Below are 22678 nucleotides of genomic sequence, written 5' to 3'. Positions count from 1 at the left end.
GACAGCCCACAGAAAGAACTCCATGCTTCTGAATTATGCTTCAATTCCAGGTGCTCTCTGGAAACTAAAACCCAGCATAGATTCAGATCAATGAACTGACAGCTTTTCTTAGATAGACCACTTAAACTATAAAAACACATATACAATGTGTAAAAATAGAAATATACTATGTTCCAGATTCATATCTTCATTTAAATCCTGTTCTAGAAATCAAGTATTACTTACTCTTCCTCTGCTAGAAATACTTCTATTTTAAATCATGACAATGTGATACAAAAAGCTCCCAGCTCCTTAAAGATCCAAAGAGAACTTCTCGTATTCTGGTACTTCTGTCTGTCAAAGGAACTGAGAACATAACTTCTATTTACCTTTTACAAAATACTACCTCTTCTCCTTCAACCCACTCCAAAACATTTTAGATCCTCTTATCTCATAGTAGTATTGGATGAATCTTAAGAAGTTAACACCACAATATATTGAACCATCTCTTGCAACCCACAGCATTTCTGGATGGAATTGAAGCATTTGGGGATTTCATAAATGAGCCATGGAGACTAAAAATATCTACTCCTTCTGCTTTTGTTTTTAAAAGGGTATTTTTACAAGATGGGAAAGCAAAGGGGAAGATATGTACCACGACAGTGCCATCTCAAGGTTTAGCTAAATTTTCAAGTGTTTATTTGCATAAAGCACAGTTTTGCATGAAGACACAGTATAATTTATAATTCTTTTGTCCACTGGGAGCCAGACACAGCTTTTACATGTTAAATTTGCTGAAGGCAATTTCTCTTTTCCTCCATCTTAGAAGCAACTAATGCATTGTTAAGGGTTTGTCTGGGCCAACAAGTATTTCTCCCATCTTCTCCAGGAAATGCCTTTATATTTAATTTCCATAGTGACTGAAAAGAAGGAAACCTTACCTTTCTTCCACTTTATGTAAAGAAGATCTCTTTTTTTCATAGTGGAATTTTATTCCTGGAAACTTTATATTTCTATACAGACCATCTACACCCTTTGAAATGCAGTCTACCATAGGAGCACCCTTTTTGCTGAAATGTCTCATGTTCTACCAAATGTTCTGTTCAGGGACGGGAAAGTTATTCTGATGCTTGAAGATTTAACAATTTTATTACAAAATAATCTACAAAAATATCTCACAAAAACGCTCTGTTATTTTGATAGTGGTATCTGTATGGGGATTTTATTTCAACTTTAGTCTGCTTTCAGAAAATTTTATTGAGTAGATCATAATATAGACCTGAGGACAGCAGGGTACGTTTAGTGAATTGTCTGATCCTTCAAGAAGCACTAAGGAGAAGCGGCTCAACTGGCCCAATATGCAAAGTTAAGATCAAAAAAAGACATATTTTACAAAAGCAAAAAAGAAATGAACAAAATTACCCAGTGGCCATCCAAATCACCAGTCTGCACGAAAACTCTACTTGAAAAATTTCAATTTTTCATGTACAGTATGCTGTCACAATATTCAAACAAATGCTTTTATAAAAGCTTGTTAAGAATAAAAAAGAAGATTAACAGAAAAGTTAGTCAGCTCCAAGTCAAAATGACTCAATGACAAAAGAAAAAAATAATTACTTTGGGAGGGGAATAAAAACTTAGGTACTGAAGTCATAAAATCTTTTTGTTTTCTTTTAGTGTTGTGACGAAGTTTTAACAATTTATGACCAGCATATTGTCTATTTTAGATTGAGTCAACATTGCAGCCACTGTTGCAATATATGTAATTTTTTTTAATTTAGAAAAACCCAAGACACTTCCTTAAGATGAAAATACACATCCTACATTATTGATTAATTCCTGAAAGCGTTAAGACTACAAGTTGCCACCTTAGCACAAATTTAAGCATGCTACTAACTATCATTCCTCTAAAGTAGAGGTATAGCAACCTAAGAGAAAAGAGAGTTGGGGTTTGGGTCTTGTTTCAAACAAATGATGACCATTAAAATATCTTGACTAACTTAGGATGTACATTTCTGTGGAGAAACAGCAAAAACTTCTACAAAAAACTTTGATTTGGTAGTAATGCTACTCACTGTATGGCAGGCAAATTTAACAGCCAAAGGCTCTCTGTACAGTAAGTAGAGACTGGAAGATCTCTTTTGAAAGGACTTACATGCACGCCAGTGGGAGTTTAACATAAACATAGCTCATAACACAAGACACTGATATGAAAACATATGACCCTCCTCCATTCTTCTCTCCCATTTCCATTACTTCTGCCTATGCATTTTCATCCCCTTCATGTGCAAGCCATAGAGCTCAGCACAGCTTCCATCTCTTAACTCAAAACAGCCTAAAATCACCCACCATTTTGGTCAGGACAGTCATAAACTCAGATGAAGACTAGGCCAACCTTGCTACTGAACTACAATGCAGTTCTATTCCTCTTACTAGTAATCACCTTAGAGGCTTCCTTGCTTCTCTTTAAAGGTTTTAAGGTCACAATTCTCCTTTCAAAAATGGTGTATGCAAAATACTTGCAATCTATGTATACTTGCTAACCTTGCATTTTTCTGCTCCTCAGTGTATAAGCAGAAGGAAGTTTGATAGCTACAGGAGAGCTCACATCAGCTGCTAAATGGTGCTTTTTGTCAGTAAACTGTATACAGAATAGTCACAGTAATCCTTTAAAATGGTTAAAATTTCAGAAATCAGAGAATTGTTTCAGGAACATGCACACCACCTAGGCAGCTCAGGAAAACCTCCTAGGAGCCCAACAAAGCATTCAGCACAATACTGTCAAAATTGTCTTTTTTGGTTCCAGCAATGTCAGGTGCCACAGCTCCGTGTGATTCGATCTGTTAGAGATGTGCTCAGTGATGAGAACACTACTGCAGGAAGAGGCTTTGCTCCCTGAGATTTAAGAGCCAATACCAGTCCATCACAGGATAATACAGTCTGAAACTTCTGTAGCCTCAGCAGATTTCAACAGCTTAAGGGAAATACATTCTGGTTTTGCACCATTTTCACCGACTTGAGCTTTTAGCTCAATTCTCCACCCTCCCACTCCTCCAAATACAATTGCTTCTCCAAACATGCTGACAAAAGAGGAACAGGGTAAATTAGTTCTGGACCAAAACAGAGCAACCTGAACTTTTTACTGAAGTATTTCATGACAATTAAGCACTTTGGTACCATCTTCATCACATCAGATGTCAGAGTGCCACCCTCCAGTCCTTTAAGCAGTGAGCACCACAGTGTGGACAAGAGCTGTTAAAGCAGCCCAGGCAAACAATGAAGCAGCATGAGACTCGGCACGTCCAAGTGCCAAGACTACTCAAGCGTTTCCAGAAGGAAATGTAAGCTAGGACAGGCTGACTCAGGTTCCTTTTGCTACAGAAACTCCTGTAGGTCTGGTATTTTAAAATCTGTTTTTCAGAAATTCATTTGTGTTGTAATGCTAGAGTGCTCACTAAATCACAGACAAGCAAATATAAACTCCTACCTCTAGAGACTATTTTCAAAATCCAACAGAATAGCAGCTGCATTTCTGCACTGCATGACTGGAGGCCTAAAGTACACTTGCACTTTGCTATCCCTGGAAACAGCCTCCTAGACAACATGTAACATCTAAGCTTGATAATGTAAATTAATCCAAAGGAAATAAGTTCTTTTAAACCCTTTTATTAGAGAAAAACAGAAGGCTTGCACTTGACTTAAAAAAGCAGCATTATTTTATGAATCCAAAGTTATTATAGTGAAGTTGTTTAACCTCTAGAGACTGAAGAAAATAAACAAAATGTCCCTCCTCAGACAGCATTCTAGATTACTTGAGTGACCACAGCAAATACCTTAAAATCACATCACTACTGGCACCAAGTGTATGACTTGTCCCCCTTTCTTCTCCCCATGGCTTGTTCAATGTAGCTGGGGGAAGAATTTGATGAAAACAGCAGTACATGTCAAGTCTAATTTTCAACAGTTCAGTACACATCTGATGGGTATTAGAGCTCAGAAGTGACACACAGGCTTTCCCCCTAGCTCCAGCTATTAAATGCTACAGTTTGAACAGAGCCCAGTGTCATCCATTTCTTCCACAGTATTTATCATTATTCAGGTCCACATCTCAGAATATTTCCCAGCAAGTCAGCAGGCTAGTACTGATTACAAACACAAACAAAAATAACCACAAAAAAAGAAGGCTCCATGTTGAAACAGTTCTTAGCAGTGCAGCAGAACTCAGGTATTTTTTTTTCTTTTCATTACACTCCAGAGAAAGAACAGCATCGTTCCAGTGACCACTTCAGGATTTTTTATTAAGTCAAAAGCTGCAGGTTTCCCGCCTGAGCCAATATTAAATATACAACTGATCTGTACTGAAATTTTAAGAAAAGAGACAAAGAAAACATACTACTGCCTTAATAGTCCTACATTTTGACTATCAGCACAGAGCTGTGCAAAATCCAAAGAAGTTTACAGGTTTTTCATTAAATGATTTTTAAAATTTTTTCAAGAAGCAGTTCAGGAGTTCAATACCATTAAAAAAATCCATTTTAAACACATTTTTAAGTAGCTATTCCTTGTGTATATGCTAAACCTACACCTCTCAAACGTTTTAGCAAAATAGTAAAACATAAAAAAAGCAAGAAAACTCAAGTAACAATGTACAAATGGCTATAATGACAAAAACGAAAAAAGGCAATTCAGAGAAAACAAAAAAAGGGAAAAAAATACATATCAGATACCTGCTACTCAGTGTTCTATGGTCTCATTTAGAATCTTTCCTCCAAAAAGGAAAAAGTCTGTATTCATAATCAGACAAAAAAAAAATTCCTAATCTCTTTACATGTTGTTAATGCTGTTTGATAATCAAAATCTTTCAAGTCAGAGATCTATGTAATGTACTGTGCATGGCAACCTGAAGCCAGCTGTTATCAAGCTACTTAAACAGAAGAAACAAATTTCTTTCCCACAGGCAAAAAGGATGCAACACATTTTCCTTGCTTATGATTCTACAGTGTCATCAAATTTACTTAAACATAGAACTCGTCAATTTAAGCTTACTCATGGTTACTATTTAAAATTCCTTAATTTAGTGCTATAGCATAGCAACTTCTTACATGACCAAACTGCCTTACAAGGAGGACATAATATTTTGTATCATACAGTAATATCCTCAAAAAAAAAAAAAAGAGAAAGAAAAAAGGAAAAAAAAAAGGAAAACCCCCTGCATGAATAGTTGGAGGAGGAACAATATAAGTTACGTTTTTTGCGGTACATTCCATGACAGTGATGCCAAAGGGTGCTTTATAGCTTATTGTTGGAGAGTTTTAGCTCTATATACAAATTAGTCCTTTTCGCAGTCACAGGTTTGTATTAAAAGTGGTTTTTATGATGAAACAGTCAACAAAAATGCTTTATACTGATCAATCTCTATCAATGTAAATATTAAGCTCCATTAACTCTCTCCTTCAGAGTAGGTAACAGTCTCAAACAAAACTACCTATCTCAAAGATAGTAACAATCTCAAGCAAATACTGTAAAATAAATAGATGCCATTCAAAAAGCTTGTCATTAGAAAGTTATACAAATAGTCAGAAGGTGTTCATATCAATGTCTTTCTTTATCAAGTTGTGCTGCAGATTTAGAAAACTTACAGATCTTTTGCACTCTAAGTGTGCAAGCAATCACAGAAAGTAATTAACAGGCAATCATGTTCTAAAAGGTTTTTAACATAATTTTGCAATATTTTTAGCTGCTAAAGCACTAATAAACACTTAACTTTGCATATAATTCCCAAATCCTGTATCTAATAAACATTCTTGACTGCCAATAATTATATTATTAAATTGTCCTAGTTTGGAGGACCGGTGTCTGCTGAGAAAGGCAGGAACTTCTCTTTGAAATGGAAAATGTAAACCCCTTCCCTCTAAATTATCATAATTTTGAAATTAAGGGGCTCTCAGGGAAAGATATGGGAATTAGGAATAACAGTTCTTTACTAGGGAAATTAAAATAGAAATACAGTACTACACAGAAACAAACTCCAAACCCTGACAAAGTCAGAGTACAACCTGACACCCCGTCAGGCAGGGTGTTGGTAGCAGTCCCATTAAATGGTGGCTGCATCCTCCTGCAGTGACTGATGTGATTCAGTTGGAGCAGTGCTCCTGTAGAAGGTGCAGTTTCCCTCCGAAGGTCTAGTGATGATGTGGAGAAATCCCGTTTTACTCTGGAATCCAGTGGGAAAAGGGCTCCTTTGGTGTCCCAAAATCTCTATTTTTATCTTGGTAGGAAAGGCTTATCTCTTTCCCCTGGCTGGAGCAACTTTCAATGGGATGAAGTAATTTTATCAGTCACACAGTGGGACTCAATGGGCCATTAGCAGAAAATGACTCGCTGGAGGAAGGATGGATTGTGAAAAGATAAAGAACAATGCCCTGCCTGGTTTTCAATGGATGGCCCATTAGCAGAATATCTGCCGCTGAGATAAGGATCACTGCCCCACCTGGTCACAACAGATGGTGATAGAATAGATACTTTTGGTCACATCCTGTATTATAACCCAAGACATACATGGTAGAACAGTCCTTCAATTTCCAAAAATTTACATTTAATTTGAGGAAATAGAAAAGTTTATTGTTTTGGTTTTGGTTTTATTTTCTGATAATAATGTGCAACAGGTAGAACATGTGACTTCTTAGAAAACTTGGAAGTTGACTTCAGCTATCAGGCTCTAAAATACTTTACAGCTCTCTTAACCTTTCCTTGTTCTCAGCTTTAATTTTATATGAATAAATGCATAGATGGGCTATATTAGTAGCAATTCATCACATAGAGTAAGGTTGAGTAACATTATTTCTGTCCTGGAAATTAACAATTCAAAAGTTTTATAAAAATGGTGTAGAGCTGACTGTACCTGAAAATTTCTCCAATTTAAATTGTTCTTTGTTAATCTACTAAGGACAACTAAGAGAAGATCTGTTGTATTGCATTGTTATGACTCTGTATTGATATTGTCTTTCATTGCACTGAGAAAAATGGTTTGTACTGTACTCCCCTGAAGTTCTGTGACGTTGGTTCAGCCCTTCCTTAGCTCCTCCCTGCCGGTACAACCCCATTGGCTGCAGCTCGGTTTCCCCTCCCCTCACCCTGGGTTTGAAATTCGCCGCCACTGTTCTCCCTCCTGCTCCATTTAATTTCCAAACGGGGACGCTTCGCAGTTTCACAGACAGCCGAGCTCCGCAGGAGAGGGGAAAGATATCTTCGTGTTAGGCGGGGACCCCGAAAAACAGCTCCCAGTTACAGCGAGGAGGGTCCCGGGAGCACCACGCGGGACACGTGCGGCAGCCCCGCGGGGCGAGGCACTCGTGGGCCACGCGTGGCTGCAGCGGCGCGGGGTGCGCGCGGCGGGGCGGCTCGACAGCTCGGCGCCTCGGCTCGGCGCCTCGGCTCGGCGCCTCGGCTCGGCGCCTCGGCTCGGCGGCTCGGCGGCTCGGCTCGGCGCCTCGGCTCGGCGGCTCCGCGGCTCGGCTCGGCTCCTCGGCTCCGCGGCAGCACCAGCAGCACCGGGGTCGGCAGAAGCCGCAGCGATGTCGGAACGGAAAGTGTTGAACAAATATTACCCCCCGGACTTTGATCCGGCCAAGATCCCAAAGCTCAAGCTCCCGAAGGACCGGCAGTACGTGGTGAGGCTCATGGCCCCCTTCAACATGAGGTGCAAGACGTGTGGGGAGTACATCTACAAGGGCAAGAAGTTCAATGCCCGCAAGGAGACGGTGCAGAACGAGACTTATCTGGGGCTGCCCATCTTCCGCTTCTACATCAAGTGCTCGCGCTGCCTGGCTGAGATCACCTTCAGGACAGACCCCGAGAACACGGATTACACCGTGGAGCACGGCGCCACCAGGAACTTCCAGGCAGAGAAACTCCTGGAGGAGAAGAGGATGCAGAAGGAGAGGGAAGAGGAAGAGCTCAACAATCCCATGAAGGTCCTGGAGAACCGAACCAAGGAATCCAAGCTGGAGATGGAGGTCCTGGAGAGCCTGCAGGAGCTGAAGGAGCTCAGCCAGCGCCAGGCCAACGTGGATTTCGAGGCCATGCTGAAGCAGTACAAGGAGCTGGAGGAGGAGCAGAGGCGCAAGGAGCAGGAGGAGGATGAGGAGGAGATGAAGGCCATGCTGGAGCAGGCCCAGAAACGCCAGCTCCTGGAGGATTCTGACTCTGAGGAGAAACCAACAAAACCCCGCCCGAATCCCGTGGCCCAGACAAAACCCACAGCCATCCTGCAGGAGGACCCCCAGCCCCAGAACAAGAAGCTGAGGATGGAGAGCTGGGAGTGGAGCATGGGCAAGCTCAGCACCAAGGCCCAGCTGGCCGGGCTGGTGGCCTGCAGGAAGCAGAAGCCAGATACTGCCCTGGATAACAGGATGGAAACCGGAGGCACCACAGCCAGCGCTGGCTCTCTTCCAGCAGCAGCAGCCACCTCCTCACTGGCTTTGTTGGGAGCCTACTCAGACAGCAAGGACAGCGCCAGCAAATGAGGGGCAGGGACAGGGGAGGGATGGGGCTGTCCCCACTCCCTGCTGCTCCTGGAGCCCCACACAGAGCTGGAAGCACAGCCAGGGCCCCACAGGGTCCAGGCCACTGCTGTTCCCATGTCCTGCAGCAGCAGCGGCACAGGGAAGGTGTTCTCCCTGCAGCAGGAGTCCTGGAGGAAGCCCCAGGAGTGTCCAGTGTGTCCCAGCCCTGCTCCCAGTATGTGTTGGGAAGTGCCAGGGGACAGGAGAGGACTCTGCTGTGTCCATTCTGGGGGTGCTACTGCACTCACCTGCCCAGTGGTCATGCCCAGGTTGGGTTTGGGGTGCCCTTAGGGACCTTGGACCCTTCCCATGGAGGTGCAGGGGAAGGTGGATGCTCAGCCCTGCCTCCTTCACTTCACTCCCAGCTGTTCCTGTGCTAGGGTGTCTCAGATCCCACCTTTGCACAGACCCAGGGGGCCCATCCAGCCCCTCACTGCAGGGACAGAGCTGTTCTGCCACCACCAGCCCCCCCAGATGTCCCCAGGAGCTCGGGGACAAACCCCTCCTCACCATTCTGAGCCTGCTGGGCTCCAGCAGCCACAAGTCTGGAATAAATTGGATCTGGCAGAGCCAGTTGGTTCATCTTCAAAAGCACAAAAAAATTCCAAAAAATTAAAACAAAAACAAATTTATTTAGTTTGCCATAGAGAGTGTCTGTTCAATGTGATGCATGTGTGGTCACACACTGGTTTTCCAGGCAAAATTGCAGAAGGGAATCATCAGGCAGACTCCCTTGCTGCCCAAGCTGAAAAAGCACGCCTCCCAGACATCTTCCAGTAGGCAAAGCTGAGCCACCAATATCATCAGGTCTGATCCATCAGTTACAGGTAACATGGAGTCAGGCTCGAGCCATTGTGGCCACCTGTCCCAGCTGTCAGCTCCAGGCCATGCCATCGCTAGGTGCAGGGGTTAACCCCCGAGGCCTTGGCAGCTGTGAGGTGTGGCAGGCAGACATCACACACATTCCCAGTTTTGGTCGCCTCAAATATGTTCATGTAAGCATTGACACATATTCAGGCGCGGTTTATGCCTCTGCCCATGCAGGAGAAAGGGCTGTGCATGCCAAACAACACCTAGTGCAAGCCTTTTCAGTATTGGGGATCCCTAAGGAAATCAAAACTGATAATGGCCCAGCGTATGTGTCCAAGGAGTTCCTGGAATTTGTCCAGCAGTGGGGAGTGGAACATAAGACAGGCATCCCCCACTCCCCCACAGGCCAAGCTGTGATTGAGCGTGCACATCAGACGCTCAAGCATGTTCTGGCTAGACAGAGCAATTCAACTGTGTGGATGTCTCCACAGCAGAAGCTGTGCAAAGCCCTGTTCACTATCAATTTCTTGAACTGTTCATTTGAAAACATGAGTCCACCTCTGGTATGTCACTTTAACAGTGGTAAACAGTTCAAGTTGTCCCAACATCCACCAGTTTTGATTAGGGATCCAGAAACCTGGGAAACCAAAGGTCCCTATGAGCTTGTTACCTGGGGACGTGGTTATATGTGCATATCCACCCCCTCAGGCCCTTGGATTCCCCAAAAGTGGGTGAAACCTTTTGTCTCCACACATTCAGCTCCAGCTGAAGGGGACGAGAAGCAAGTAGCAGTTGCTTCAAAAAGAAGATGCCACCAGAAAGAGGAAAAACATCTTCCTAGAGGTGACTACATTCTGGCAGACACAGAGACTTTTAACATGCTTTAAAAATGTTTATTTTTCCTTTTAGAGAAAATCTACCTCCCTCTCAACCCCGTGATGAACCCTATCCAAGTTGTCTTGTAACAGTCTGGCAGCTGCCTGGATCATCCCTCAGCCACATCAAAATGTCTGGGTGACCCTGGCACAGACACTCCAACAGGAACATATGCCTGTCCACTGCAGCAGCAGAAAACCCTGTGTCCACCTGCCTGGTAGAAGTTCCCTTACAGGCTGGAGAATATCCAGCCAGCTTTGGTACACATATGCCCAATGAACTTCCCGAGTCACACAGCATCCAACCATAAAAAAACTCGTCAGCAGCAAGCTGTAATGGTTAACAGCCCCATAGAGGAGTGGCTGCCAAATTTGCCTAAAGCAGCTCAGGAACCCCAAGAATTAGAGCTATGGGGTTCCTTCCCAGCACAATACTGCATTCATTTTATGGTCCTCCCAAAATCTTCTAGCACCAAAGAGTTCCACAGCATGCTGCAATATTGTGAGGAATTCACTGCCAAAAAGTGGTGTCATATTCTGAGCCATGTTGCAGCACACAACCCATCTCATTCAAGACCCAAGAGCCTTCCTAAAGGATTGTTTTTGATTTGTGGAGATCGGGCATAGGCAGGGATTCCCTCTCAACTATTAGGAGGGCCATGCACCTTCAGGCAGTTGTCCCTGTTGGCACCCAATGAAACCTTGATTAGCAGGTGGACTCTCAAAAACAAATTGGCCAGTAAAGTCCAAAAGAAGAGTGCCGACAATCTGGACCCAAATTATGATTCTGAAATTTTTCATTGGGCCAAGTCAAAAAGAGTGGCTGTATCCCTGTTCCTTCCACGGGACGCAGCAGCCAAAGCTCTAGGTGAATTGCGTCACCTAGAATGCTGGGCAGCCAAACAGGCAAACCTAACATCCACTGCCATCAGCTCCCTCCTAGAAGACAAGGAAATTACCAGGCAAGCCACACTCCAAAATCATGCAGCCATAGACTTCCTCCTCCTGCTGCATGGACACAAGTGCCAGGAATGTGAAGGACTTTGCTGCATGAACCTGACCTCGAAAGCTCCTAACATCCATGCAGCTCTCCAAGATATGAACAGCTTGATCAGACAAGTGAAGCAAGAATCCGAGGATTGGTTCAGTGAACTGTTCAAAGGCTGGGGACTCAAAGGGTGGTGGACTTCCATAGTTAAAACAATTTTGTTACTTTTTGTTGCTCTTTTCCTTGTAATAAATGGCGTTTGGGATCCTATGTTGCTTGATTTTCAAAGCTGTTAATAGTCTCATCCCTTCTACCTTAGTAGTCAACCACATAGAGCCGACAAACCAAAACCAGTCTAACTTTCCTGCAAACTGTAAGTGGTGGGCAAATTCATGTTCTGAATAAAAATGAACCCGATACATTTCTTTTAACTTTGTTTAAAAAAAATGCATTGCATTTTCATGACTCTGCAATATAAAACAGTATCAATACACTGAGAAAAATGGTTTGTACTGTCCTCCCCTGAAGTTCTGTGAAATGGGTTCAGCCCTTCCTTAGCTCCTCCCTGCCAGTGCAACCCCATTGGCAGCAGCTCGGTTTTCCCTCCCCTCACCCTAGGTTTGAAATTCCCCACCCCTCCTTTATTCTCCCTCTTGCTCCCCTGGAATTGTTCAACAATAAACCTCAGAACATATCCATATCCCGAGGGGAAAGGGCTTCTTCTTGATCTTTTGCCTTGTTTATGCAGGAATCTGGGGCTTCCTCCTGGTACTGAGCTAGCCTGGTACCAGGAAGAAGACCAGGATATCGCTGCAAACATCCATTTTTTCTGTCAATTTCTGAGAAAATGTGAATACATGCAAGTCAAAACTACCATTATGCAGATAAAACGGTCCTCTTTCATGAAGATAATCAATAAATGACAACCGCCAATAAATAAGTCTATTTGGAAATTCTAGAGAACTCTCTTGCTAAACAAGTTAGTCTTTTTTCTTTTCCATAATGTCCTTCTGTTTAAGCTCTCCATCTGAAAGTTCTGTGTATCTTCCATTCTTTTCCTCCTCTTGTTCTTCCTCACTGCCTTCGTCTGTGAGCTCCCGATCACCACTTTCCTTTTTAGCTCCCTCATGCTCAAAGACCTCTCCCTCTGTATCAGCTGTGCAGATTCCGTAACACATGATGCTGATGACCCCCAAGGGTAACCCAAAGAGAAAGCATCCCAGCAGTGGTGAACTCTTGAACACAGACTGTTGAAATAAAAAGCAAAAACCACTTTCAGTTACTGCATTACTTCTCTTATCACTCTCTGTATTTATTCAAAAACCTCCAAAATGACAATCAGTGTTTTTTAGAGGGATCACAGAATCAACTAGGTTGAAAAAGACCTTTCAGATCAAGCCCAACTATGACATAACACCACCAACAAGAGCACAGCACTAAGGGCCACATCTAGTCTTTTATTAAACAACTCCAGGGATGGTGAACCCCATCACCTCCCTGGGCATCCCATTCTAATGTTCAATCACCCCTTCTGTCAACAACCTCTTCCTAATGTCCAACCTAAACCTTCCCTGGCACAGCTTAAGGCTGTGTCCTCTTATCCTAATGGATATGTTATTTTGGTTTTTCTGCTTGTTCGGTTTGGGTTTTATTATTGTTGTTGCTCTGTGGGGTTTTTTTTTAATAATGTTAATTTGTTTGCTTTCTTCTTCAAAAATGGCAAGGAGTCCTCAATTTCAAAAATTTCTACTATAAGTTCATAAAAAATGACACAGAGTTCAAATATTACAATATTGCATTGGGATAGCTAATGTTTACAAGCCAACTGCATATCCTATGGATTCTTTGAAGCTTTAGAAACAACTGTTCTAAGAATGTTAAAAAACACTTTGAAGAAAAAAGTTTCATTCCTTATTTGTGTCTGCTTCTCAAAAATTAGTCTGCAGAAAAATTCTAGAGAGCTTCCTGTTGAGGAGTAGCTTAATGGCACAGGAAGAAGGATTTATGATTTCAGTTACTAGTGGCTAAATATTGTACTTTCACATAAGTTTGGAAGACACTCATTTAGATACAAGTGAGTTTCAACTCAAATTCACAGCACAGGTTTATTTGCTTGTGTAGAATAAGTGAAGAAATGCATTTGTTTACATCTTCCCAACAAAATTCTGTTAATCATAATTAACCTATGAGAAAGATGATAAAAATGTGTGCTTTCAAACTATACAAAGAGTAGTATTTAATCCCCTTATGCTCTAAGTAATTAAACTAAAAATATAACATTCCTCAGAACAGTGAAGTGGTACTAGTTACAGGAAAGGATGTCAAAAGGGTCACTCTTCTATCCCTTAAAATACATGTTGGGCATACAGAAGAGCAATGAAAAATGAAGAAACTAAGATATGTTGAATATTTATCACACATATTAGTAAAACTTTTAATCAAGAAGTTAATTTGGCTTAAACCTATATATATAATATATACACAATATAAAACAACTCATATAAAAATATTTTTAAAACCCCCTGAAAGTATTTGTATCCTGATTGACAAGGGCACCACCTAATTCAATGAAAAATAAAACTTACCACTATAGTAGACTTGGCATCATAGACTATTCTCTTGATTCGTTGCAAAAGTCCATCACCACCCTGTGCCTGAAATTTCAAATGGAACTATGTCAAAACTGCTGACACTTTTCAATTATGGTTCCAAAAGTTCATTCTTCAGACCTGGCAAACTTAAGTCCCTTTACAAGGAAATGAAAAGTAATTATTCTTATATCTCATGATGCCCAGACACTCCAACTTGCCAAGCTTGGACAAAGATTATTCAGCAGTCTAATGAAAAAGACTCTCACAATTGTTTCAAACAATCAGTGCTGACTTGGACAATGAGCTGACGCTCTCACTCTTACCATAAAGAAACCCTAACAAAAACTAGCAACTGTACCGATGTAACAATCGTAAAACTTCTGAACTTTTCTGCTGCTGTTGAATATGCACTTATGGATTATAATAGCACAGTTAGGAAAATCTAAGAACTAAGCAAAGAGAAGATATGAAGGTGCAATAAATAAAACCTCTGTCAACATACCTACACTATCCCCTAACAGAGCAGTGTTCAAAATAACTACATGAATGAGAAGGTAGTCTGGCCAGTTTTCACTTTCCTTGAGTAGCCAGGGAAACACATTTGGAACTCAACTCATCAGCACATGATCTGACCAAGACCACTCAAATAGCAAAGAAAGTCCACAAAGATGAGACAGACTCACAAGAAGTTACCTACAGAGTCTTAAAGAATAACAATAAAGTCCAGATGAATAATCCAACACTTCCCAAAAAAGAGAAGGGGGAATGCCAGACTTCTCAGAAATTTCTCTGTGGTTCAGAAAGCCTGCATCCTGTTAGTTGTTTATCAACATACTTTGAAGACTCTCATTTCTCAACAGCTGCACTATTTCTGCAATTTCTTGGGCAGTTGCACAATTTCTGTAATTTCTTGGGCAGAGAATGCAGCCAAAGTAGTGCCATTTTATGTCTACAGACACCTTAAATACAGACAGCTTAAATGAAGTCATATCCTGTATTTTTGTATTGCACAAAGATGTGAATTTAGACTGACCTTTAATCACTCTAGCTGAGATACTGCAAGCAAAAGATATAAAGGCCTAAGTGACACTACAGCAACAAACACAAGGCATCACAAATAATTTTTCTCCAGTAAAAAAAACCAGAAACCAATTACATTTGTTGTTTCAACCAGAAAGATACATACAAATATAGTCTAATAGATGTTGATAACTCAATGCACTTAAAAAACATTAAAAAAACCAAGAACTCAAGAACAAAGAGCCACCAAGTTATAGCAACACCCCTCACACTGCAACTGAAAGCATGACCAGTAAAGTCCTGAACAGCACATAAATCCACCTATATAATTTTCTACATCAACCAGTCAGATTAAATAAACTGAAATACCCCACATGACAAGTATCTTCTGCATTATTTGCCATTACCTGTCAATGACCTAAAACTGCTGGCATAATGTAAAGTGGGATTCAGCTAACACAGGAACACTCAATATACAGTCAACTCAATATACACTCAAACCAAAACCAGGCTTCTCCCACGAGGCAGCCAAATTATTAGCTACCAGCTCCCCTTCATGGCAAAGCCTTCTTTCCCCAGAAGCACAAATGAAAGTTCTGCTCCATGACCTCCTTCCTCATGCATACAACATAGCTTTCTGTCCAACTTACGGTACACTGAGGGAAGAAATACCTAAAAAATATCCAAGTCATCAATTCCAATTGGTTTATTAACTTTGTTGTGTTAACAAACGACAGCTCTTCTTTAGTTTTAGAGCAGAGAGGAGTAAGCTTGTGGCTATTTCTAACATCCAAAGTAAGTATAACACCGTTTTTTGAATCTGAAGTTGTAATTCTTCCAGCTATTTGATTTATTAATTTTACTCCCAAAAGAAAGGGTGCAGTTGAATTATGCACTGTAATTCAAAATTTTAAACCCATGTAATCCAAACCAGGAGATGAATAAATATCTCTCCATTTACAACTGCATCAGTAAAAGGAGTATCAAAAGAAACCGGCTAACATTATGCTATAAACAAAAGAAAGCTTGCTTTGTACAACATGCAACAGCATGACTCCAGAATTTACAATCACATATTCAGTGACAGCACCCAAGACAGTAAGACAGGACAGGAATATTAAACACATGCATAACTATCAGTGTAACCAATTTTTTTCCTACTTTAGCATCTGAAGACATAAAAACAAACCAATATATTCCAAGCCACTACGAAGACTTACTTCAGCGGTACCATCCAGGATATTGTTAATAAACTGAACCATGTCTTCTGTGCTCTCAATGTGCCTATCTGGCAGAAAATACTGCTGATTGGAGGTATTCAATACCACAATAGTAGGGATTGTCAAGTCACTGGAAACATAAAACAGACAGTTTATATATTTAAAGAACTACCATATAAAATATTCCAATTCAAGTAATCCCTAGATAATTTCAAAAGAGAATCCATTAATCCTCACTGCATGTGTGTTCTTCCTAAAAATTCTTTAAAAACAAGAAAGTAAGAGAAAACGGGGAAGATACTCACCCTGGTATAGGCATGGTATGGTATGGGCATGGTCCTCATTAGTATTATTTTCCTTCACATGTGTGTCAGTGACACTATTGAATCTTACAGCATTTTACATACCCAGAGCAACTGCAAATCAGGTACCTTACACCTTTCCAAATAGTAAGAGATCACAAATAGCAGCTTTGTATACGAAATGCATTAGATATTTAAGTTCACAAAGGCAGAAGTGTACTCAAAAATTTAATTCCACAAAACCATTGTATAACTGATCACCTTTATCAATCAACATCTGCTGGTCAAGTCAAAAAGAATAAACCATGACAAGCATAGATTTTCTACAGCACTTTTAGATCTGGCTTACGCGGAACAGAGTTTTTAAAGAATTATTATTCAGCAGATTATGTGCATGTGCAATACATTATAATTGGAAAGAAAAAAAAAGTAAAAATGTTAGAAATTATCTTTGGACACAAACCAGTTTTAATCTTCTGTTCCTTGTGGCACTAAATTCAAAATAAGATCAGGTTTAAGAAATTTTAATACTGTAAAACTACACTCTTTGAAAAGAAAGATTTAAATACATTAAAAACAAGTTTAAAATCTCCTGTGGTCTATATCAATTTTCTACAATTCTGAATTGAATTCAAGCACTTCCTTCACAGCAGAAGCAGTGCAAATCTTGTTTTTCTTTGTTGTCACCTTTGTCTAATAGTGTCCCATCCATGTATATTTGTAATCCATGTGAAATGGATGATGATTTCAGTCTTATCTGCACCTATCAGTTCATGGTAAATTATTTAACAAAAATACCAGTTATTTACTCAAGATACCCATTTTTCTTTGGACTCACTGAAATCATCCTAAATTTTCTCTCACATTTTAAGTGGAGGTTTTGGTTTTGATTTTAATTCAAATGCAAACCTAAGAGTGAAAAGGTTTAATACTTATATGTGACAATTTTCTGAACTTCTAGAAAGCTGACTACTTTAAGATTTAAGGTGCAGTCTCTGTTCCCAGTACTGCAGCTGAAAGCATGTTGGCACCTCAAAAATCATAAGGGCAATTACAGGGTTAACAAAATAATGCCATCCTTTAAATGGTCTTTAGAAAAAACAACCAAATAACACAACTTTGTATACTGAGGTAACCTGCAATGAAAGGGTCACTAAATACAACTTTTCCCTTGAAATTTTTATTCTTTTCTAACTAGGGACAAAGAATTTCTTCTTTGTAGAAATCTAAGTAGAAAGCACTCAAACCAAGTTGGGTGCTCTTGCAAGCGTCTGGTAACAAGTTGCCAATTTCTCCCAAAATATGTCCTCCCAGCCAAAACAGAACAAGTTTTATTAACTAGATACAGTGTTGCTGTTGCATTTAACAGTCTGATAGCTGATGTTCTTGGAGTTGGTTGTAATGTAGCTGAAAGGTAATATCCATATACAGATTCTACACAAAAGTTCACAAAAGCACATTTAGTATGTTACTTTCAAGAGCAAAGTTCTACATGCACCTATAGCTGACAGTGTATATTATCACCTTAGTTTATAAAAAGCTGTATTTTTGCTTTCAGTAAAATAATGAAAAACATTTTGAAGTATAATTTTAGGTAAAATTATGTATTTTAATTAAAATACATAATATTCTGTTTTCTTCTTTTGTGCATAGTTTTAAATGTTCCATTTCTAATCCAAGAAAAGCATGTCTGTGCACTGCTGAAAAGACAGAAGAATTGTAATTTTTACTAATGGAGTTAGAGCCAAATTCACTAATGTACAGTAATTTCACGAATACAAGCCGCACCAATTTGACCAAAATTTTGGTGGAAACCCGGAAGTGCGGCTAATATTCCGGGGCGGCTAATCTATTAACAAAATTCTAAAAGCTGCCAACACGGAAGTGAGAGCCCGCGGCAGCCCCAAGCCAAGCTGGAGCCCGACCGGCCCCGGCAGAGGTGGGAAAGCCTGGCAGAGGCGGGGCCAGCAGTGTGGGGGCGGGCGGCAGAGCCTGAGCCAGCAGGGCGGGGCAGGGGGGACGGCAGAGCCTGAGCCAGCATGGCGGGGGAGCCCGGGAGAACTGGGGCTAGCAGTGCAGGGGAGCATGGCAGAAGCAGGAAGGCCGGCGGGTGGGGCTGCCTGGCAGCGGGGGAAGCCCAGCAGAATCGGGGCCAGCAGCGTGGGGGAGCCCGGCGGTGTGGGGGCCTGCAGTGCCGGCCAGGGCGAGGAAACGCGGCGGCGGTGCAGACGGGAGGGGGCGGCCGGCGAGCCTGGTGGCGGCGGCGGCAGCCCTGCCGGCGGGGCGAGCGAAAGCGCTGCTCGCGAAAGCGCCGCCGCGAGCCGCCGCTCACGAAAGCGCCGCCGCGAGCCGCCGCCGCGAGCCGCCGCCGCTCGCGAAAGCGCCGCCGCGAGCCGCCGCCGCTCGCGAAAGCGCCGCGGGGCGGGCGCGGCGCTCGCGAGGCGCGGCGCAGGGCGAGCGAAAGCGGCAGCGGGGCGAGCGAAAGCGGCAGCGGGGCGGGCGGCGAGCCCGGCGGCGGCAGCCCTGCCAGCCGGGCGAGTGAACGCGGCAGCGGGGCGGTGCTGACGGGAGAGGGGGGCCAGCGAGCCCGGCGGCGGCGGCGGCAGCACCACCCGGCCAGCCCCGCCGAGCCGTGGCGCTGAGCTGGGCCACCCGGCCCCGTCGGCAACCATGAGCGGGCCGAGCCTTCCTGGCCCCGCCCCGAGCCAGTAAAGCCCGCTATGCCGCGATCCTGTTACTAATTGGCCAATTTGTGAAAGCTGCGCACGGATTCTCGCGACGAACGAAAGTGCGGCTAATATTCGGGGTGCGGCTTATCTATTGACAAAGACAGCAACATTGTCGAGGCACCGGGGGTGCGGCTTATAATCTGTGCGGCTTGTATTCGTGAAACTACTGTACTTTTGTCAAGATCTAATTCTATCCCCAGAAATCATACAATATTTTGACCTTTATAAAGAAAACAGAATTTGCTCCTATGTGCACCTAGCACAGTAAAAAAGTGCTTTGTGATACATTTCTCATTATTCGGTTTGTTCTATTTCCACTTGCTGCCATCTGGTGACAAACACAAACAGCTGCAAAACTTTTTGGTTTTAATTCGAATTAGTCATGTAGCCACATGAAGAGCTGCTACTTTGAACATAATTTGCTGCATTCTTTTGCAAATTCCTACTTATGCTTGAAAGGCATACACTGGGTTTAGAAAATAATTAAAAGCTGGTGAGTATTTGAACCATAACTTTCCATATACTACAAAAAATAAAATCAAGCATTTTGCAGGTTCAGTTAATCAACCCAGCTGAACAGACCCTGCCACTAAATGACTACCACTCCAAGTGGCTTCTTTCCCTTCATTTCCTTCCTCCCAGGTGTCTTATTTTCCTCCCCTACTTCTCTGCACATCCGTGCTGGTACTCCGCAAAGTGGAGTTGAATCAGCAAAATAACTTCCCCATTCGCCCAGACAAAAACCCAACAGATAAACAGGATGTAACAGCTCAGCGACAGACCTGAACAGGAAAAGAAATTAAGCAAGTGAGGAAGGTCTAACTTGTGGCAATTATAAAGCACTAGCTCAATCAAATCGTATGATTTCAATGGAGAGACAGTTGTTTTTACATCAGGTGTTAATCTACATACATTCTACAAAAATACAGACCTTGTACTTTTGGGTCCACATGAAGTTCCTAGAATTTCTAGGGGCATGAACACATGCTTAATAAATGTTTTGAACCCTGAGGAATGGATTTGGAAAACTTACAGAATTATAATACTGATTCCTGGTTTTCCTTTCTTTCAGAACTCCAAAGGCCAGAGGAGAAGTAGTTAACTACAAATGCCAAGCAACTCAACTGTCTAATTATGCATTTTTTAGAAAAGATCATAGTAAGGGCAACTGTCAAGCATCTTGTTAAGCCCCCTATATATTTCAAAATATACCATGTACATATCAAGTGCAGACAGAATTTTCCATGCATTCTATGTTTCTTTGCAGAAGCGTGTGTTAAAAATACATCAAGAATGAAAGCCTCACAATTCTAACTGTAATTTAACAAAGTAGACCTAAAAGATAAGCTTTGTCAATCAGCATTATCAGCAAGCCAAACAGCTAACATTAAATTTTTAACATTACATTTATACAGTTTAATTTAACAAATAATTGATACTATGGTACAGGCTGAATTCTGAAGACAGTGATTTTTTTCATAAGTCATGAAAGCCAATAATATTTTGTAAGATTATTTTCAGTTAAATACACTTGGTAACAAACACAAGAGAAGAAAGAATATTCAAAAAAGAATTTACTTACTCCATCAATAAACTATTAATATAATCATTTCCATCCATATGGCCAAACTGGAAATCCCTGAAAGAGAAGCAGTTAAAAATAAAATGATGAAAAAGAAATCACAGTAGTGGGTTTCAGCAAAAGTTCTTCCTTAAATGCTTTTCCTATAACTGAAAATGAAAGGACACACTCAGCAATGTAATTCAAAAAAAGTGATGCTCTAGAACACATCATTACGGAACACAGTCAGTTAATGAAACAGTCCTATTAAATATCAGTATAAAAATAAAAGCAGGCATTGTAACATTTTTCACTTAGGAAAAAAAAGTGACTGCTGTTTTAGAAAGATTAATGCAGAAGTCAAATTAAAACCTCAGAGTACCATGTGTGCCTACCTGTGAAAGTGATCCCGATAATCTCTGGCAACTTCCTGAATAATAGACTTTAATCTGGAAGGAAAAAAAACTGGCACTGATAATCCAGGATAAACTCTTCTACATACAAACAATAAAGATTGAGATTTACCCAGTAAGCAGCAAATCGTACCCCATCAGCAACAAGGACTAACAAAAAACACCATGCTCATCTGGCTTATTTCCTAAAGGAAAATAGCATACACAGTACTTGAACAGCATTATTTTATTTAGTCTGTAATATGCAACCAGAAAGAGACAAGGGAAGGTCTTGTTCCTCTCAGTCTCCTCAGCAAACTCCAACCCCAGCAAAAACATCAGTCTTTAGTTTCACAACTAATATTTAAGCATTGTTACCTCAATTTTCAATGCGAGTGAACTGAAGTACAGTCATTTGTTTAAACTCACTGAGTTCATCACAAAGCCATCCGAACTCAAACACTTTTCTCTATGTTTACAAGGTCACATAATAGCTTTTAAAAGCTATGAAATCACCACTTGCTCCTGTGATCTCATTAACGAACAGCAGAAGAGTGATAAAGAACTCCCACCCTCTCAGTGAACTCATATGTGCTTCAATCAAGCCATAAATTTAAGTAAAGTTAGTACACTCAGTTAGAAATTAAAGAGCATTTACAGGTCAAACCCACTCATTTAACCTGTATTTCTCAATATTTCAGAAAATTCTAAACTCCCCTATGTCATACTAGCACATTTCTCCCATAGTGTCACCAATACTCAATTCTGTACCTGGTATGTTCCACTGAAGAGTTTTTATCATCAATGACTGCAATAGCCACAAGTTTTCCTAAAATAAGGAATAAAATTTCTGAAACCATTTAAAAAGAAACACACATTCTCCAAGGGGAAATACATCAACTTAGAAGTTCAGGTACTCTCCAGGGACTGGAATTAGTTTTTAAGTATAAATCTCACAGCCAAAGAGCCTCTTCAAGCTGACCAAGCTGTGGTCTTAAAGCTACTGAAAACAAATTAAGATGAAGTTTAACATCATACCACTAGCATTGTATAAAAAAACCTATCTATAGAAAGAAGTTAAAAGGGAGAAAATGCAGATAAAAATTAATTTCCTACTCAAGCTGCATATTTGCATATACCTAAATATGAGGCTATGGAGACCTGTATTATACAGCAGCAATTACAAACTGATTCTAAGTGATTAAATCACTATTGTATGGATTTAATAATAACTATTTTTCATGCTGTTGTGAGCATTATGGGAAAAAAAATTGGAAAATTGACTGCCAGAACCCAGAATTCATGACATGAGAAACACAATTTAGTTCAGTCCTCTGTCAGAGGAGCTTAAAGGTCAATACCAGAATATACTGACCTTTTCAAGATTTACTTTGTGAAGTTTTTCTGATTAAAAGAAGAATAACCCTCCAAACCCAAAGAGTGCTATGGTCAATCAGATAAAAGTATGTTTAAAAAGCTGGCCAAAGTTTCTTCAGATCAAGCATGTGCAGTTAAGAAAGCAGATCTGTTAACAGTGTAGTCATCAACCAGATTATTCCAAGGCTCCAGAGGGCTGATTTTTCAGTTCCTTCCAGATGCCACAATTCATTCAAAACCCTTCCCACCAAGCCAACCAATTGCTCAGTT

The 22678-nt window shown here is 41.2% G+C and overlaps 2 protein-coding genes across 2 annotated transcripts in view; one reads left to right on the top strand and one right to left on the bottom strand.

Annotated features, from left to right (window-relative positions):
* The first annotated feature begins 7484 nt into the window (after positions 1-7484).
* On the top strand, positions 7485-8575 carry LOC117001803 (splicing factor YJU2-like). Its single transcript, XM_033070378.1, has one exon. The coding sequence runs from the start codon at positions 7554-7556 to the stop codon at positions 8502-8504; it is 951 nt and encodes a 316-aa protein (XP_032926269.1). The 5' UTR covers positions 7485-7553; the 3' UTR covers positions 8505-8575.
* Positions 8576-10232: 1657 nt separating this feature from the next.
* The window catches only part of TMX3 (thioredoxin related transmembrane protein 3), a 31228-nt gene continuing 18782 nt past the window's right edge, over positions 10233-22678 (bottom strand). Inside the window, exons 10-15 of the mRNA XM_042779584.1 lie at positions 21803-21860; positions 21035-21088; positions 20661-20717; positions 16048-16177; positions 13802-13870; positions 10233-12463 (exon numbers count right to left, since the gene is read on the bottom strand). Coding sequence (XP_042635518.1) covers positions 12197-12463; positions 13802-13870; positions 16048-16177; positions 20661-20717; positions 21035-21088; positions 21803-21860 — 635 coding nt within the window. The 3' untranslated portion in view covers positions 10233-12196. The remainder of the gene's footprint in view (positions 12464-13801; positions 13871-16047; positions 16178-20660; positions 20718-21034; positions 21089-21802; positions 21861-22678) is intronic.

Source organism: Catharus ustulatus, chromosome 1 (genome assembly GCF_009819885.2).
Source record: "Catharus ustulatus isolate bCatUst1 chromosome 1, bCatUst1.pri.v2, whole genome shotgun sequence".
NCBI classification, from domain to species: domain Eukaryota; kingdom Metazoa; phylum Chordata; class Aves; order Passeriformes; family Turdidae; genus Catharus; species Catharus ustulatus.
The sequence above is the reverse complement of the archived record's forward strand: the minus strand, read 5'-3'. Positions and strand labels throughout refer to the sequence as shown.